This window comes from Patiria miniata, unplaced genomic scaffold (assembly GCF_015706575.1).
Source record: "Patiria miniata isolate m_02_andy unplaced genomic scaffold, ASM1570657v1 HiC_scaffold_1, whole genome shotgun sequence".
Lineage (NCBI taxonomy): Eukaryota > Metazoa > Echinodermata > Asteroidea > Valvatida > Asterinidae > Patiria > Patiria miniata.
This window is the reverse complement of record NW_024037047.1, coordinates 35,429,280-35,448,679: the sequence shown is the minus strand read 5'-3', so window position 1 is coordinate 35,448,679 and position 19,400 is coordinate 35,429,280. Positions and strand designations below refer to the sequence as shown.

Below are 19,400 nucleotides of genomic sequence, written 5' to 3'. Positions count from 1 at the left end.
TTGTTGTTTCCCATATAATAGAACTTATGATTACCGCCTCACATCAAAGCAACATTTGCCAACTCACCAGAATCGATGGTACCAGCAACATAGGAGCCAATTGGTTTCAACAATCCTTGGTTGTGATGAGGTGCATTCATAAATCGGTTCGTCCAATCAAGCTGCACGGATGTCATCCCTCCGCTTGAGTCTAGACTGGTCATCCACTCGTAGTTGGTTTCTGCAGTCGCGGAGACAACGCGCAGAGAGGAATCATCCTGAAGGGTGACATCTTGTGGATCGTCATCAAAGAACACAAAGCGTCTGCTGAGTCCGACATTGCCCGTATTGTCAAAAACACTCAGGACGATGGAGTACACACCTGTACAGATGTAGAGGAAAAGATACAGCTCGTCTTATATTCTTCTTTACAAGGTGTATTGAAAGTGTTGGAAATTGAACAGAACAAATTTATAAATTTGGACTTGTTTTGACTTTTGGATTGAAAAGTTTTTATTTTTTGACCTAAAAGGTATTTATGAATGAATGGTTCGTTTCGGGTAATTATCAGCATCCAAACTCCAAGCTATCTTAAACATAGTGTTTTAAACTGGCCAGGCACACAATATTCTCTTAACACATTTTTTGAAAGAGGCTTAATACAAAATAACCCTTCCAAATGCAATTCGTTGTGAAAAAAAGTACAAGGTACATTTTGAAAGGTACAAGGTACATTCTTGGGGAGTGTGTGGCCTAGTGGTTAGGGTTCGTGACTCATGATCAGAGGGTCAGGGATTCGAATCCAGCCGCTGGTCATATATTGTGTCCTTGGGCAAGGCACTTCACCCCAACTTGCCCCTCTCCACCCAGGAGTATAAATGGGTACCGGCATTAGCTGGGGAGTAACCTGCGATGGACTAGCATCCCATCCAGGGGGAGTAGAAATATTCTCAGTCGTTTCATGCTACTGAAACCGGAGATAAACGCCGGCCTGATGAGCCACATTGGCTCGGGACAGACTTTACTTTACATTTTGAAATATAAAAATTTACAAGATTTGCTCAAATGAACTTGAATTTTATTATTTGTCAAGGATTTGAAAATATGGTAACAAGGTATGATATGATAACAAATTTAACGCTCGATTTGCAAAAAGACTTAACGTACCAACATGGTGCAAAGTGATGTTCTGACTAGAGTCGGTCACTCCACTATAAACGGCTGGACTGTCAAAGACTTCCGTCATCTGATTGCCATGGCTACCAGATAGCTGACGTACTTGCAGCTCGTACTCCTTGATGCCAGCGAGACTGTCTGCCCAGCCTTGCCAGGTGACAATTATCTCTGCCTGTGAAGAACATGAAACCAAACATTTATTCATTAATGCCTAAGACAGTTTACCCATTCCCATTGGTCAAGAGCCTGTCACGTGGCCGGTCTTAAAGATAGTTGGGTGGGAAGACGGGGGTATCGTGCACTCTTGGAAATCAACTTCTAATCAACGTCTCTCTAGATCGGAAAAACATTCTTGGTTTTTCCAGCATCTTCAAGCCCAAAACATGAAACAAGTCAGTTTAACAATATCTGCTATAACATTCTAACCCCCAAAATCCACTTACTACTGAAAATTGCAGCAAGAGCAAATGTTGTACATTCCCTTTCAGTGTCTTGCCCAAGGGCATAAACACCATGTTCCTAGCTGGCAGGGTATGAACCCATATACCATTGTACAAAAACACCGTAACAACTGGAACTTAGCATTCTACATTTGAATGGTAACTTACAAAGTAACGTGCTAATAGAGATTATAACACCTCACCCACAGATTCTGTGTCTTGATTGGCCGAGAGCGAGTCACATGATACTTTTTATTTTTGCTATCTTTCTGTGCACGGCCAAAAGTACTATACCCGTAGCAACCAAAGTACTTTACCATTAGCAACCAAAGTACTATTTCCACGGCACGGTATTTGTGTGCAAATACATGCTGGTCTGCGCGTTGCGCGTTTTGTTCCAAAGAGAGCGCGCCAAAGAGTTGGGTTCAAACATTTCGCGAAGGGGAGGTTTGGAAGAGAGAAATACATTTTCCACCTATTTTGTATTGAAATTGAAGTTTATTTCAACTGTGTTCAGATTTAAATAATTTAAAATATTAAAACCAAGCAGAATCTGTGGGTGAAGTGTTATAAAACAAATATTGAATGCTTTATCGCGTGGTGAAGTAAAACTAGCCTGCCTCGGTGATCCATGGAGCATTCTATTTTCCCTCAGCTTCGCCTCGGGAAAATAGAATGTCCATGGATCACCTCGGGAGGCTAGTTTTACTACACCACTCGAAGCATTCAATATTTGTATACTGGAAAAGAGCACTCTTTGGAAACTAAAGTTATAGAATGACCCATATACATCAATATATATCCAATTGTATTTTCCTATTTTCAAGAGCAATTTTATGTTTACAATAAAAACCATGATCAAAATTCATAAGGCATATGCTTAGTGGATTGTGGGTTTGTGTGGTCTAGCGGTGGAGCACAGGATTCATAATCGTGAGGTTGTTGGTTCGAGCCACGCCGTGGCCATGAGTGTTGTGCCCTTGATGAGTATAAGGCGCTTTACCTCAATTACTCCTCTCAACCCAACAAACTCGCTGTGGAGGAGGTGTGGCAATCCCCTCCCCCCCCCCCCCCCACAGCAGCATACGAGTCTGGCCCAATCGCTAACGAAAGAGAGATGGGCACTCCGTTCCTCTTAACACAGGTTCGTCCACTTTACTTTAGTGGATTATGTACTTGAGCGAAGACATTGAAGCTGGATTTGACCCCTGATCTGCTGAACACCATATGTGGCTGGCGCTCGACCAAAATAGGCCTTAGACATAATGACGTCACGCTTTGTTTACGTCGTGCGCTTTCCTATGAGAACGAGGTGGTGACAATTGGCTGGCGTCCCCACCTGGCTCCCATAGAATAGCGCACATGTAAACAAAGCGTGATGTCATTAGGTCTCAAGACTATTGAGCTATCAGCCCTAGGTTGGCAGTCTCCCAGTGCAAATCTTTGAGTCTTTGATCAAAGGTGCTAGTTAGATAAGGTGTGGAGCGCTGTGGTTTAATGGTTACGGTGGTCGACTCACGTGCCGTGGTACGTGGGTTCGAACCCTGGCTGGGAACATGGTGCTTGTGTTCTTGGGCAAGACACTTTACTACAATTGCCTCACTCCACCCATGATATTTGTGGTACCTGTAAAGGTAGAGACCAAAATGCGTTGATCTCAAGCTGCTGCACAAAGTGGTCTCATGGCCTGATGAACAGTGGTAATAATTAGTGTGAAGCACACTTTGAGACCTTTGGTATAAGGCGCTATATAAGCACCATATTAGTATTACATTATTATTATGCCATAAACCCATCATGCCATTTATCCATTCAGGATTTAGATTATGTTTGGTCCACACTAACCTGTGATGTAACATCATTCCCTGCATACAGCATAGTGGTTCTACATCCACTGCCAACATCCACACAGTGGTAGGGGTCATCGAAGTCAAAGGTGAAAGTTGAATAGCCGGAGGTTGTCCTGCCATTGTAGTGTCGTGTGATGATGCTGTTTGAATGGTCCCTGTCATAGAGTTTCATGTACCCGCCACTTGTGGAATATACATCATACCTCAGGCTGTAGTATACAAATGAAGAAATATAAACAAACACACATACTTTAGACATGAAAATATAACAATCTGAAGAAAACAGCTGATAGACCTTTATCATGCTGCCACCATTTCAGTCATGTTCCCTGTATCCAATAACAGTACAGAATAATAATGTCTTTGTGGAAAAAGGAACCAGGCTATGTTTCCTTCCAGCCTCGCTTTGGTTACATTGATCTGAATGGGGGAAAAATCAAATGGCTGCAACATGATAATGGTCTATTGAAACTGATTCTATATACCACTGCAATGTTGTCATTTGAACCACGGAGCAAGGAACTGAAGGAGTCAGAACTCGATCCCCTACTTCAAAGTGATTATGATCGTCAACGCGCTTGAAAGCAACAATAGAAAGCACCTGGCGGCCAGCTGACTCAGTTGCTCACTACCCTATTGAGATCCGTGCTCACTAAAGCTAGAAGAAAGAGTTTGCATTGCGTTGTGGATAGCACTATCATATTATACACAGGTGCAGTTGTCATACATCGCCAAAAATGAATGATTTTGAAAGTGTCTGTTCAGAGTTGGCTAATACTGGCCCACAATGTGGTCAATATAACTGAAACAATCATTTCATGACAAACAAAATATGCTCTATATCCCTTCCGTCGGAAACCTTAGGAAATTTCCCAAAATGTCATATTTCATGAATGATGTATTGCCAATAAAAAAATCAAAAAGACATGATAACTTATCGGGAAATAACAGGAACAGAACAGCGCATTCAAGGGCCAACAACTGCACATCGAGAACTTGATTTCATTACTCACATCTAACAACTGCGCAGTTGTGAAAATCTAAAAACGTGATTATAGGGAGGTTGTTGGTTACTAAATGAAAAGGCGGTGACGATCATCGTGTTCAAAGGCCGCTTGCAGTCTCGCAATGAATGGTCCAGGATTGCGGTCACAGTGCTGTAGCTATGGACATTCCCGAGGGATTGGAATGTTAATGGTCAAAAATGTAAATCGCCGAAGAGTTCTAACTCCTATTCCTTGCTCCATGTTTGAACAAAGTAATTCTTGTATATTCTGAAACAATCTAAACTGTCCTAATCATGTATAATATCTTTCTGAACAAAATTATTTCTACAGGCTGGAGAATTTGATAATAATTAATGCAACTGATAAACCTGTATGTATTAAAGCATTACAAAAATGTGTTTCGAATTTTGCAGCTAACGAAATTTGCTGAGTCCTTACACTCAAATTATCAAAAAAAATTGGATTTTTCAAGATACATTGTATTCTCTTACCCCAACGATTTGTCCTAAACCTCTTTACTTCAAAGGTTATTTTCATGCAACTTTTTATCTAAAACATGTGAATGTTGCTATAAACATCACAGCACAGGCAAAAATGTGTTATTAAGTAAAATGTTTGGCATTCTGATCACACTACGTGTTTCTAATGGGCTTACACATCTCCTGTAGCTGGTGTCCAGGAGTTGTAGTTCAAGTTGAATGTCACTTGACAGGATACCAGGTATGTTGCCGGATTGTTTCGATTGAAAGAATTCCCAGTTGTCGACGTTGTACAAGCCTGAGAGCCCACTGAATATATCACACGGTTACCCCCTAATGCATGAAAAAAATCACAAAGGTCAAAAAACTAATATTTACATCACCCTGAAGCAAATTCATCTATGAATAGGTTAACTGTGGCACCCCTGCTAAATGCATCAGATTCAAACCAGCCAACCGATCCCATCAGCTCGGTGGTCGAGTGGTAAGACATCTGCACTACAAAGCAGGAGGTCGTGGGTTCGAGTCCCATCCGAGTGATTTTTTCCAACTTTCACTCGGGAGGTAACACATTTGAATATACAGTGTTTATACGTAGGTGAATGGCAAAAACCTAATATTGATTTTTATACAACACCTGAATAAATCCCCGTCATCTGATTGGTGGATCATTGATGACATGTTTTTGAATTATTCGTCCCAATGCACAGCGCGTGCGGCGCGCAGCGCAGCGCACAGTGCAATGGAAGTTTCATTGCATGTTGAATAGAACTTCCATTGCACGGTGTCACCGCTGCTGGCAGTGGCGCTGTTTTAAATCGAGATTACTTGAATATGATGGTTCTCAACCTGTTGAACAGTTTGCATAAATTAAATATGATGAACTTCCTTGTCAAACTTTCAAACAGTTTTTAACCTGAATAAATTGGCTATTAAAAGTCAACCAATCAGATGACAAGGATTTATTCAGGTGTTATATAAAAAAAATAATGAATATTTCACGTTCGTGCAATAGAAAGGATAATTTCATTCGGTGACAGATGAAATGTTCCATTCCACTCGGCTTCGCCTCGTGGAATGGAACATTTCATCTGTCACCTCATGAAATTATTCTTACCATTGCACTCACAAACATTCATTATTTGTATAAAATCACAATATTATTTTCTGGTATTGATTAAAGATAAAATATTAACCTTATTAAAATGTGAAGGTTGTACAAAATATGATTTCCGTGTGGCCTAAACAATAGCTTGTAAATTTATTCATATACATGTAGGAATGTTTGGTTCAAAAACATAACTAAAGAAAGACTGAAGGGAATACGAAGAGTACATGCCTGCCCTGCCCCCCCCCCCCCCCCCCCCCCCCCGATTAAGAGAAGAAAACCTTTATTGTCTATTTGAAGCTGACCATGATCAGTACCCATTCATTCCACCCCCTCCAACAAATACCCTACTGCAAAACTGGACCCTAGATATGCCACTTTGTTGACTCTGCAAATATGGGGAGTAATGAGTCAAAAGAAGGCACATGTACTTAATGGGTGTCTCTGGGTGTGTCGCTTTCGATCTGAATCGGATTTTTAAGCTCTGGCAACAGAGCTTCTACCAGTCACTCGGGTTTCGGTTGGTCGGTCCCCCCAAAAAGTGACCAAAAACGAACCCCCAAACTCACCCACAAACCTGTAAGTACCAAACTGTAACTGTCCAAAACAGCAAACAAAAGACATTAAATACTTGCCGAAACTTTTGGGTAACAATTTGTTACATTATATTGTTTATGAACTTTTCTGATTAGAGGCAAGATACTTGTGGTAATGTTATAGTCACATGGTTTTTTTGTGCGCTTCGAACTTCGAAAATTTTAAAGGGGGCTTCTACCTGTGACTATACATCACCCCTGCCTCTGGCCCTGTGTCAGTTTAATGAGTCTCCAGGGGATATAGACCTTTGCATTATGAAGGTTACTATTATTTTGCATTGTGACTTTCAACAAAATGGGAATTAAATCCTCATTTCAAAAAGCGCAATCAGGACCAAGTGAGTAATTGTATCAATTCATGCAAGACTTTCATGCAAGAGGGCCAGAGCTTATTGTGCTGTCGCACTTGTTTGATGGAGAATTGTAACTTGACTTACGATTCACAGCAGCGGTCACTCTAGCCCATACAACACCAAACCGAATGCTTTGAATGTATGGATGTCCACCGCCACTATAGGCTGGTAGTCCCGTAGGCTGGTAAGAACTTTTCCAGTTGGCTCTGATGCTTGTGAAGTCTCGTACGTTGGTGTAGACAGTGTCTGTACTGCCCTGGACAGAGGGAGATTCCCTAGTTGTTGTCCCGTTGACCAAAGTGGCACGGTGCTCTGATAAGACTGGTGCTTGACTGCTGCCCACTGCAAGACAAGAGTTAGGCTGTGGCTATGGCTATATGTAGCAATAATGCAGGGGTCTAGGGGAAGTGGATTCAGCTGCTTGACATAGGCACCTGTATGATTGATAAGACTGGTGCTTGACTACTGCCCATTGCAGGGAAAGATTAAGGCTGTGGCTATGGCTACATGTAGCAAGAATGCAGGGGTCTTGGGAAGTGATTTCAGCTGCTTGCCATAGGCACCTGTATGATTGATAATAGACTGGTGCTTGACTGCTGCCCACTGCAAGACAAGAGTTAGGCTGTGGCTATGGCTATATGTAGCAATAATTCAAGGGTCTAGGGGAAGTGGATTCAGCTGCTTGCCATAGGCACCTGTATGATTGATAGGTCCGGTGCTTGACTACTGCCCAATGCAAGACAAGAGTTTAATAGGCTGTGGCTATGGCTACATGTAGCAAGAATGCAGGGGTCTAGGGGAAGTGGATTCAGCTGCTCGCCATAGGCACCTGAATGATTGATAGGTCTGGTGCTTGACCAGTGCAAGTATTCAACGCAGATGATAATGCAATGGGATCCGTTCACATTGCCCCTCAACCACAAGAATGGGAGAGTGCCAAAACTGGTAGAGAACTCAATGCCGATGATAAACTGATGCTCACACGAAGCCCTGCCTTTGTGTACATTTGGAATACAATCAATCATGCGTGCTTTGCAATATACACACAAACCAGCGTGTTCTATGTGGTGTGTCCACAGACACAAACACATAGCCTGATTGCCAGGTCCTATTCGAAACTACACGCACATACCGTGATCTGCGCAGTGCCCAACTAAAATCCAAACTATGGGCAAATTAATTCACCTCTTGGTATAGGGATCTTACACACAGTTGAACTATTTCAGTAAAAAAAATCCATGAAGTTATTTTTCAATTGTAAAAAAAATCCCTTGTGTACTAAGTATGATTGAGATAGATTAAAATACAATAAGCTGCACAACTTTTTAATGCACACTGTGAGTAAAACAACCTTTTTTTAACTCAACAATTTATTATGTTCCGTATGTAAATGTACATGTATGTATTGTACTAAATGTGTATTAGCATTGAACGTGCGTTGCATCAACAAACGTTTTGCCCATACTTTGTCAAATCACAGTTTTACGCGCACGACTGGCGGTCTTTGCGTTTATATGTCTGTGGGTGTGTCCCATCAAAAGTGGCAACAAAGAATCTTCATGATCTTCTATTTTTGTCCATAAAATAACAGCAAAGTGTTCTTCACTTTCTGCTGCACAGTACATTCTTGGGTCTCTTGTATGACAGTTACATATTTCCTTGGCCCAGATATAAAGAAATGACTTCAAGACTGTCTTTGAAAGGAAATTGAAGGAGATTGAACTTGGGGAGTCAGGTTGTTTCAAGAGTGTTACTTTCCTCACCTTCCACCGCTGTGACCCGGGTTCGAATCCCGCCCGGGCCAATATGTAGATTGGGTTTTCAGTCCTACATGATTCCGTGGGTTTTCCCCAGAATATTCTTCTGGGCTTTTCTTCCTACCTCTAAAACTGTAATTTCTTCTCATTCACTTCTCTCTACAGGTTTCTTCAGGCCTTCGAGCCTACAGTGCCTAGGGCGCTATTTGGGGAATCCTTGGTTTCAGTACCAGAAGTAGTAAATACAAAATAAATCAAACAAATAAATAAAAGTGAGACAGGATTTTATTGCTAGACACGATCTCACCTCCATACCAGTTATTATTAACCTCTACTGATTTCTCACTCACATGTTCTGCAGTCAGTTCCTAAGAAGCCACTGCTGCATCTGCACTGGCCGTTTGTGCAGGATCCTGGGAAGCAGGCATTGCTGTTACTCCTCCATGAACATTGCTCTGACAAATAGTCATTAAGACAAGAGAAATAATTGATATACAGGCTCTAAAAATTATGCACACACCATGTTCTTAATATTGTAACGAAAATAACAGTCATGATTAATTTCCAGTAATCACGCTTTATTCGTCACTCTGATAAAATGCAGGTTCTTTTCTCATACCTTAATTGATAGGACTTGTGTAAGATAAGAAATAAGTTCCCAGTCAACAACTAGTATTTCATTGAGAAGAATTGCCAATACAGTTGGCCACGTATTGATAATAGGGCCTATGATAAACTAATGGTAGAGTAACTGTTAAATGAAATGACTTACCAGTACACAAGTTTAAAAAGCTCTCTAGGTCAAGACGTTAGGGTTATCGTGATTAATGGGTTATGACCAATCAAGCATTGCAAGAGACATTTATATTGATGCGCTGGCTCCTTGCACTATGTACGCGCCCAAACGCTGCAAAAGACAAGCCCAGTCAGGGCTCGGTGTTCACATCGTGACTGGTTCTGGCCCGGTGAGGAACTTCCCCTAGAATAAGGAGCGCGTCTTACTCAACGTTCGATTGCAATGCACACTGGTGCTCTACCTCATCGTTAGAGAGGCATTCGATTGTAAGCATCAGGCACAGCCTGTGCTGACAACCATTATTGTTCTTTGAAGAACGGCACGATCTCTCCATGAAGTCAGAATTCTTGTCTAGTCTCTAGTCATTTAGTACTTGAACCAGTAATTTCACACCCATTACAATATTCAAAAGCTCATTAATTGTTCGTGCAAATCTCATTCAGTGGACCAGCTTTATTCCCGATCAAGCTTTAGTCCCAGTTTCCAACTGGCTAGTACATGTAATGCTTGTCTGGTTTGTTTCGAATATTCTATATTCAACTGAATCCAAGTTCAACTGTATAAAAATACACAGCCCTTAGAGAAGCAAATAATGTCCCCCATACCCCAATCCCCTCTCTACTACAGCCACCTATGGTTGACATACATACTTATGCATTGTCTCATGTCATCACTCTTCTTATAGGCTGATCCACGCGCTGAGCCATAGTCACCATCACATCGGTAACATTTCTGGTTTGAAGATGTGCTGCAGAACACTTCAAGGCAATTTGCGATAGCTGTACATCCTATGAACACCAAAAAAAGAATTGTGATCCTGAATCATCCAGACATGCACCCAAGTCTGATGCAATAATAATAATAATAATAATACAGGCTCTAAAAATGATGCACACACCATGTTCTTAATATTGTAACGAAAATAACAGTCATGATTAATTTCCAGTAATCACGCTTTATTCTTCACTCTGATAAAATGCAGGTTCTTTTCTCATACCTTAATTGATAGGACTTGTGTAAGATAAGAAATAAGTTCCCAGTCAACAACTAGTATTCCATTGAGAAGAATTGCCAATACAGTTGGGCATGTATTGATAATGGGGCCTATGAATAACTGTTTTAAACTGAAATGACTTACACAACTTTAATAAGCTTTCTAGGTCAAGACGCTAGGATTATTGTGATTAAGATTAATATTTGGCGCAGTGGTTTATGACTAATCAGAGCACTGCAAGAGACATTTTGTTATGATGCGCTAGCTCCTTGCACCGATAGCAGGTTATTTCCCTGTACGCGCCCGAACGATACAAAAAATGAGCCCATGCAGTCAGGGATCGCTGTTCACATCGTGACTGGTTCTGGCCCGGTCTAGAATAAGGAGCGCGTCTTACTCAACGTTCGATTGCAATGCACACTGGTGCTCTACCTCATTGTTAGAGAGGCATTCGATTGTAAGCATCAGGCACAGCGTGTGCCGACAACCATTATTGTTCTTTGAAGAACGGCACGATCTCCATGAAGTCAGAATTCTTGTCTAGTCTCTAGTCATTTAGTACTTGAACCAGTAATTTCACGCCCATTACAATATTCAAAAGCTCATTGTTTGTGCAAATCTCATTCAGTGGACCAGCTTTATTCTCGATCAAGCTTTATTCCCAGTTTCTGGTCTGTTTCAAATATTCTATATTCAACTGAATCCAAGTTCAACTGTATAAAAATGCACAGCCCTTAGAGGAGCAAATAATGTTCCCCATACCCCAATTCTCTCTCTACTACAGCCACCTATGGTTGACATACATACTTATGCATTGTCTCTTGTCATCACTCATGCCATAGTCACCATCACATCGGTCACATTTCTGGTCAGAAGACGTGCTGCAGAACACTTCAAGGCAATTTGAAATAGCTGTACATCCTATGAACACCAAAAATAAGAATTGTGTTCCTGAATCATCGAGACGTGCACCCAAGTCTGATGCAATGGGTGAGATTTTATTCAAGATGGAGTGATTAAACAGGGTAAGGCCAGCGGCGTAGCCAGAGAGGGAGGGGCATATAGAATGCCCCCCCCCCCCCCCACCAAAACATGTTGCCCCCTCCCAGTCCGCCCACCCACTGACAACTTGTTAGCCTACATTAGTGACCATGGTTACGGGTTTATTCCGGATGCCGTGACTCAGGAAAAGGTCATCAGCATAGCCAAGGGGGAGGGGGCCCGTAGGGGTCGTGCAACCCCACCCCCTCGCAGTCCACAAATTTTCTTTTCCCAAACTACATATCCACAAACATGGTTGTTTAGCGCCCTCTACAATACTTTTATGATACGTACGCAGGTATATAATTTTTTTCCAGGGTTTGGAGAGCAGTGCGATAGGGTCATGATGTTGCACCGCGAGATTGTGGGTTCGAGTCGCACATCAAGGCCCCAATTCACCCCCATTCGCTGCGATCGCACGCGAAGGGTTTTTGTACTTGATTTCAATTTACTGTCCAGTTAAGAGTGCCTTTACTGTCCAGTTAAGAGTGGCTTACCCAATGACGCAACTAAGGCCGGTAGCTGGACCCGAACCCCTTACCCTCTGATCATGAGTCACGAACCCTAACCGCTAGGCCGCACTTCCCCTCTTTAGGCACTCTTTAAACTTGACAGTAACTTGAAATCGACTTGATTTCAATTTACAATCAAGTACACATTTTTCAGATATTAAAAAAACACACTTTGTTTTCAAATCTTGAATCCATTTATGGCTTATTTGGCTAGAGGAGATTTGTATGCCCTTGAGTTGAGAGACTAAAGCTCAAAACTGGTACTTGTTCTGCCTCAAGGATATCGAATCTTACAGTTACGAGGCTAATTTTCATTGGGTTTGAACAAGGGGGTTCTAATTTAAATGATACTGAAGCTAGATATAAAACCAAACCCTGAGTAGGAGTAAGCTAAGGTTTGGGAAATATTAAGCTATGGTTTTAGTGATCAACACACCACATATTGCGGAGTGCTGTGGCCTTGTGGTTATTAAAGGGCATTGGATTTGTGGTCTGCGGGTACAGCTGGCTGTGGGTTCGAGTCCAGCCTGGGGTCATGGTGCGTGTTCCCTTGAGCAAGCCACTTTGCCACTCATTGCTTCTCTCCACCCAGGAGTAAATGGGTGCCTGTGAGGGCAGAGATGGTTATTGTGATTGAATTAGCTTCCTTGCGCCTAACAGGCTGCACTGAGCTGTATACTCCCCAGGGAGCTGAGATGGTATTTGGAATGTTTCATGGGCCCAATGAGCAGGGGTAATAATGACGTAGCACCTTGAGCACAAGTCCTGGTGGAAACGTGCACCTTATATATATATATATATACCCACTCATTTTATTATTATTAAGGGAATAAATGTGTGCTCCTGAGGTTTTTATCACTCTGTTTAAGACCGCTTAGAGTCTGGGTGCTGATAATTACCCGAGCCGTGTGCTGATAATTACCCGAGCCGGAGGCGAGGGTAATTATCAGCGCCCAGACTCTAAGCGGTCTTAAACAGAGTGATAAATACCGACCGAGCACATATTTATTCCCATTCATAAATACCTTTTCGGTAAAAAAATGTCAAATAATTCGTTCAAAAAATCCCAATTTTGTTCAACAAGTTTACTTCATGCTTTTTGAAACGTCCCTCTAGCAAAATAATGGAGTGTTCAGCTGGCGAGTAAGATGTAAGCAACCCTTTTATGGAGATTGACGCGCGCGTAGCATGTTCTGCCCGATGTTTTACAGAACGCACCTGGGGCGTTGCGTTTTGAATTTAGAACTATAAAATTCTGACTCGCTGGTAGTGTTGCGCATGCCTACGTGAGGATTGTGAACGTTCAACCAATGAAACGGTAAGAGGCACTGGATTTTTAGGAGTCCACATTTTATTGTGACACTGGAAAAGTGTTTAAGACCAGCTGGCCATGTCTTTATCATCCGTTTAAGACCGGCCACGTGACGGGCTCTCGACCAATAGGAATAGCTACACTGTCTGAGGTATTTATGAATACATATTTAAACTGACTTAACCAAAGTGAGATAGTTGGCTGGCTACTTCAATTCCCTGAATGATCATGTTGAATCCTCCCAGCATGGCTGTCAGAGATTTCCTGTTCATTAGGCCTATCCGTTGAGAAAAAGAGTCTGATGTCAGTAGTCTATGATCAAAATATTCAAGTTATATCAAGAAGTCTTTCTGTCATAACAACTTACGATTACATCGTGGAGAGTAGAAGCCTCGGTTACAGTTGCTGCAGTAGTCAGGACGTGTGCAATCCCCTCCATTGGGACACGAATCAGTATGGCCAAAACAAATGGCTTGGTAAGAAATGAGAAAACAAATCAATGAATGCATGATACTTACAGGCATAATTGATTTGATGAACATTTGTGTGTGAGCTTGGTTGGTTACTTGGAAGGACTTCCACAAGGGAGCATAACTAGGAGGCCAGATACACAAACCCCCTTCTCTTAGCGATAAGTGTTACTGGATTCTTTTACGTGTGTTAGGCTTACAACACACGGGACCTCCGGCTTAACATCCCATCTGAAGGACGAGGCAATAATGGTTAAGTGCCTTGCTTAAGGGCACAAGTGTCCGGGCCCGGGCTCGAACCCGCCTCACTGTTGCCTAGCTGAAACACCAGAACATGAGTCCAGTGCTCTTAACCACTAGGCCATATGACACTCCAGAGCTGTTTAAAGCTAAAGCATATAATATAACACTAGTCCGATAATTTTGGACTCTCAATACTGTGTAATGAGAGTCCCAAAACTTAAGGTATTGAAAACATGCAATACCAGAAAACAGACTGGCACCTGAAACAACCAGACCAACAGCACTGCATCAATCAACCATGCCAACAGAATTTAAGAAACATTTCGCATGAACCGAGAACAAGTCTCAATTTACTACACATTTCTCCTCAGTCAGCCACCAGACTAATGTCACTGAATGAAGAAGTTGGTCTTTTCAAACAATTGGACCATGGTCGGACCTGTACCAGTCTAGTCTTTAGCCTCATTTTGAAATCACTTGACTTCCCTCTCATGTGCAAAATATTGAAGAAAAATCTCCTTAATTCAAACATTGAATTGAGTCTACAAACTTGGTTGGTGAAATACTGAGGACCTTTCCTTTGCCCAGTGGAATTTTTTGGAGAAATTTGCTGACTAATGTGAGTAAAGTTGGCCTAATTTAGTTTTGCACATTTCAGAGCACTCCAGAGCCCTGTCTGTAATAACACCTGAGGCAATTAAATTAGAAAAAAAACCAAAATTTTCTAAAAAACTTGGTCAAAACAGTCAACTTACGGGTTGTGCAGCCACTTGATGTACTTCCAGTCCATCCTGTGCAACACCGATAGCAGGTTACAGACCTGTATGATAGGAATAATCATGAATATTATTTTGACCATTACATGTACTGGGGAAATGCGGTCCCTAAAATCTTCAAATCAGCCATCGATAAAGTCCGGGAACTGGCTTCAAGCGACACTACACATACCTCACGAACCTCTGCCAGGAGAATAAAGGAACTGACAAAAGCCAACCATGATCTCCACTGGGAAACACACCTACAAGAGCTACAAGTACAATCAAAGCTATCGGACATTATCCAGTTGGAGAGTGAATCCAAAGCCTGGCAGCGAGTGCGTTATTCTCTCCCCAGTGGCCAGCTAGCATTTCTACTCAGAGCAGGATGCGATACCCTACCCACCCCCATGAACTTGACAAGATGGCGCATCCAAGTTGACCCAAAATGTCACCTGTGTCATAAACCTAGATGCACGCTTGCTCACATACTGAGCGCATGTGAAAAAGCCCTGAATTTGGGTCACTTCACATGGAGACACGACTGCGTCCTCAAATGTCTTTCAAAATACCTGTACGATCATGTGGACCAGGAATCGAACTTGACAGTCGACCTCCCAGGTATGTGCGTGGAATCCAGTAAAATATTCCAGTCGCAATATGCACAACCAACCTTCGTCCGGACATCTTTCTACATATAGCGGGCACACAAGCGCCGTTGTAGGAGAACTGACGATCCCAAACAACTCCACAGTAAACCTGGGGAATGCTAAATACCAAGGACTGGTGGCGGACTTAACAGAACAAATTCAATCAGTGGACTTGGTGACAATAGAAGTAGGTGCCTTAGGTCATTATATCCCATCAGACTTAACCTCTGCTGTCAGAACTTTGGCCCCTAGTATGTCTAAACGGGTCATTAAGACTCTCTTAGAAGATGTTGTAAGGACAGTAGTGAATGCCTCATATACTGTATTCAGTAACCGGAGAATCGAGTGTGACTGGTCATTTAAACCACTCATTTATTATTATAAAAACCAGCGAATGTGTGAATACATTTCAGGAAATTGCTGTAATTTGATTCAGGGATACATGTTCAGTGTAAAGGGATCTCGAATGTGACTGTCATATTGGGTTCTTTTTTCCTTAAATTTAAAGGTGGGCTCATTGGTTTTTTTTGTCAGCAAATTATACTCTCTGATAGAGGCTCCCTAGGTTGGCTCGTAGTTGAGCATCTTCGGGCCCTTGAATACATGGGCAATTTCTCCTTTTCATAAGCTGATTTTGTGGGTTTAAAAAAAAAATTTATTGCTCATCGGGCTACATATCAATGCTTTCAGGAAACCCTTTTCCTCCGATGTTAGGGTTTTCTTTTTTAAGTTTTAAGTTTTTAATTCCAGTCCATGTTAAAAAAATTTGTGGATATGATCTGTGACAGTTTTATCGGTAATTTTTTATTTTTTTTTTATTTTACTTATACATGTAGTTTCTATTGTTGTTTTTTTTGGAATATAGGGAGTTTGAGTGTGATTAGCCATTTCCACTCCCCTTAAAGTTTAGGCGCTCCATTATAATATTATAGCCTAGTAGCCATCCTTTGCAAATGTAAGTTCTGTGCATAATTCAATTTCTTTATATAAGTTCCCTAGCTTGACTGGAATTTGAGCATCAAATAAGGCCTTTGAATGTGCAATTGTTTTCCCTTTTTTTTCTATCTCCAGACAGTAGGGTTTATGTGTTTATTGCAAGCATTCTGTACATGTTGAATCTCTCCCCCCTTTTTTATTTTTTTTTTTATTTTCTATATACATGTCCCTCCAAATTGCTTTTTTATAGCTTTGTCCCCCTCCAGATGGTGGAATTTTCCCCTTTTTACCTTGCCAGGCCCTTTCAAGGTTCTCCCCCTGTTCCTACGCCTGAGTCCTAGGTCCCCCCCCCCTTCCTTTTTTTTTTACTGCTACATTGGTGTATGTACATTTGTGAATTTGTCCATGTCTGACGTTTTCTGTGTGATAATGAACAAAATGTAGATGTTTTTATTTATAAATAAATGTAATTTCTTAATATTCTTATTGTATCACTGATGTGGATAACAATAAAGGTATTTCAATATATTCAAAGCTACTGCGTTTGACCAGGCACTTTCAGTGCACTGCCCTTTATTAGATCAGATCAGTTGTACAAGGAAGGCCCACTGGTTGCCCTAGCAACAACCACCCACTGAGGGTCTTAGGCCCTACATTGTGGTCAGTGTGGTCAGCATGAGCTACTACACATGTAGTAGTTCATTCCATTCTTAACTATCGTCCTAATAATTAAATTAATAACAGAAGATATTCTCTGAAGCAAAGCTCAGCAATCCTTTCCCATCCTTGCTCAACATATACTTATACCCATCTACCCTTTTCTTGCTGTAAAAATAAACTTGTACAAGAAACGAATATCCGGGTCATACACATACAATTAAAGATATCTGGTGGGTATAGGGTAGCCCCATGCACTAACTGGGTCGCTAGAACTCCTTTTTGACATTTTGGATGTTGGTCTATCGTACAGACAGACCAACATCCCAAATGTCAAAAAAGGAGTTCTAGCGACCCAGTTACTGGGACTAGGTATAGGGATGATCTGTACAAATTAAGTTGTGTTCTCCATTTCCCTTATAGATAGTGCCATTTTCAAGTTTCAACCTGACACATGCATCCTTTTTTAAATTATTTTTTGTTCTAGCAATAGTTGTTCACTTTTTGAATGAAACATCCAACAACAAAATCACTTCACTTCCATGTCAAGCTATGGAATGTCATCTTTAAGCCCGGTTCCAGTACGGCGCAAAAGCAAAAGCGAATGTGAATTTGTGACATCATGGCATATCCCCATACTCCTAGAACTATGGGGTCCGCTCATAAGTCCAATAAGGTCCGCCGCCTCATAGGTCCGACAAAATCGCATCCCCCAACCAAATACAGGCCCATTTAATAGTCCGACATCTCACAGGTCCGGTGCCTCATAAGTGTGATGCCTCATACATGTAGGTCTGACACCTCATACGCTTCGTTTTTCCGACGTCGGACTTGTGACGTGTCGGACTTACATGAATGAGGTGTCGGACCTATGAGGCTGAATAAATAAATGTACATTGTTATGCCTCATTATAGTCCGAGTAACTTGGACCCAACTTATCGCCTTTTTTAACATTTGGACATGGTCTGGCGATACTGCCAGACCATGTCCAAATGTTAAAAAAGGCGATAAGTTGGGTCCAAGTTACTCGGACTAGCCTCATTACTAGTCCGACGCCTTATGCGTCGGACCTATGAGGCGTCAGACTTATGATACGGCCCCGAACAATGATGCTCCGCTCTGCGGAGTAGTCGTGGCAAGTATTCGCGCTGCAAATTCATGAAATTAGTAAAAGTTGCTTCGCAGGCCAACACTAAACAGCAGCCCAAAACAGGGTGGATCTGTTTTGTGAAAAAAAGCTACTCCTAGAACTATGTACACTGTAGCCCCATAAATGTGGCCTATTTACTGGACTGCCTCCGTAAACATAGGCCACACACCCACATGAACAAAAAAACGTGTCGACTTTGCCAAATTTTGATTTTCACATTTAGGCTTACCTTGTAGATTTTTTTTGCTTTAGAAGCATTCTCACCCTCTATATAGGCTAATCAGAAAGTGCTGCCTTTTTCAGATGTCCATTTTTCGTGAAATTTCCAGATACATTTGCACACGTTTGCGTATCAAAATTTCAATATGAAATTTCACAAAAATTAAACATCTGAAAAAGACAGCACTTTCTGATTAGCCTATATAGAGGGTGAGAATGCTTCTAAAGCAAAAAAAATCTACAAAGTAAGCCTAAATGTGAAAATCAAAATTTGGCAAAGTCGACACGTTTTTTGTACATGTGGATGTGTGGCCTATGTTTACGGAGGCAGTCCAGTAAATAGGCCACATTTATGGGGCTAAGAACTATGAGGCTCCACAGTGGAGCCTCATAGTTCTAGGAGTAAAAAAAAAAAGCAACAAAGGTTACAGAGATGTCCAAGGTAAATACAAGTACGCTTTTTATTAAAATAAAATAGAACCATACAAATTTCAATTTATACATTTATTACAGAAACAAGTAAAAAAGCATTTGATTCGTTGACGAAAACTGGCAGTAGGCCTAGGCTATTTTGTTTTGGGTTGTTTGTTTTCATTAAATGCGGAAACAGGTCAACTCGTACGCGAACCAACTCGTACGCGAGTCAACTCGTACGCGAGTCAACTCGTACGCGAGTCAACTCGTACGCGAGTCAACTCGTACGCGAGTCAACTCGTACGCGGATTGGTCAACTCGTACGCGAGACAACTCGTACGCGAACCAACTCGTACGCGTGCCAACTCGTACGCGAGCCAACTCGAGCCCTATGCTCTGACCAGTCTTCATCTACGATTTTCTGTCTTCCGTCTCCTACTTCTGTAATTATACAAGACCTGGTTTTAATTGAGTTCTTGAGAATAAAATAATTTCTCCATAATTA

General features: G+C 41.6%; 1 protein-coding gene across 1 annotated transcript in view; it reads right to left on the bottom strand.

The window, feature by feature from the left end:
- The window catches only part of LOC119733193, a gene marked incomplete at its 5' end in the record, with an annotated part of 63,994 nt that extends 49,056 nt beyond the window's left edge, over nt 1-14,938 (bottom strand). The window contains 9 exons of the mRNA XM_038206783.1: nt 68-361; nt 1,147-1,327; nt 3,441-3,654; nt 5,108-5,264; nt 7,073-7,330; nt 9,096-9,200; nt 10,192-10,329; nt 13,768-13,872; nt 14,869-14,938. Coding sequence (XP_038062711.1) covers nt 68-361; nt 1,147-1,327; nt 3,441-3,654; nt 5,108-5,264; nt 7,073-7,330; nt 9,096-9,200; nt 10,192-10,329; nt 13,768-13,872; nt 14,869-14,938 — 1,522 coding nt within the window. The remainder of the gene's footprint in view (nt 1-67; nt 362-1,146; nt 1,328-3,440; nt 3,655-5,107; nt 5,265-7,072; nt 7,331-9,095; nt 9,201-10,191; nt 10,330-13,767; nt 13,873-14,868) is intronic.
- Nucleotides 14,939-19,400: the final 4,462 nt, after the last annotated feature.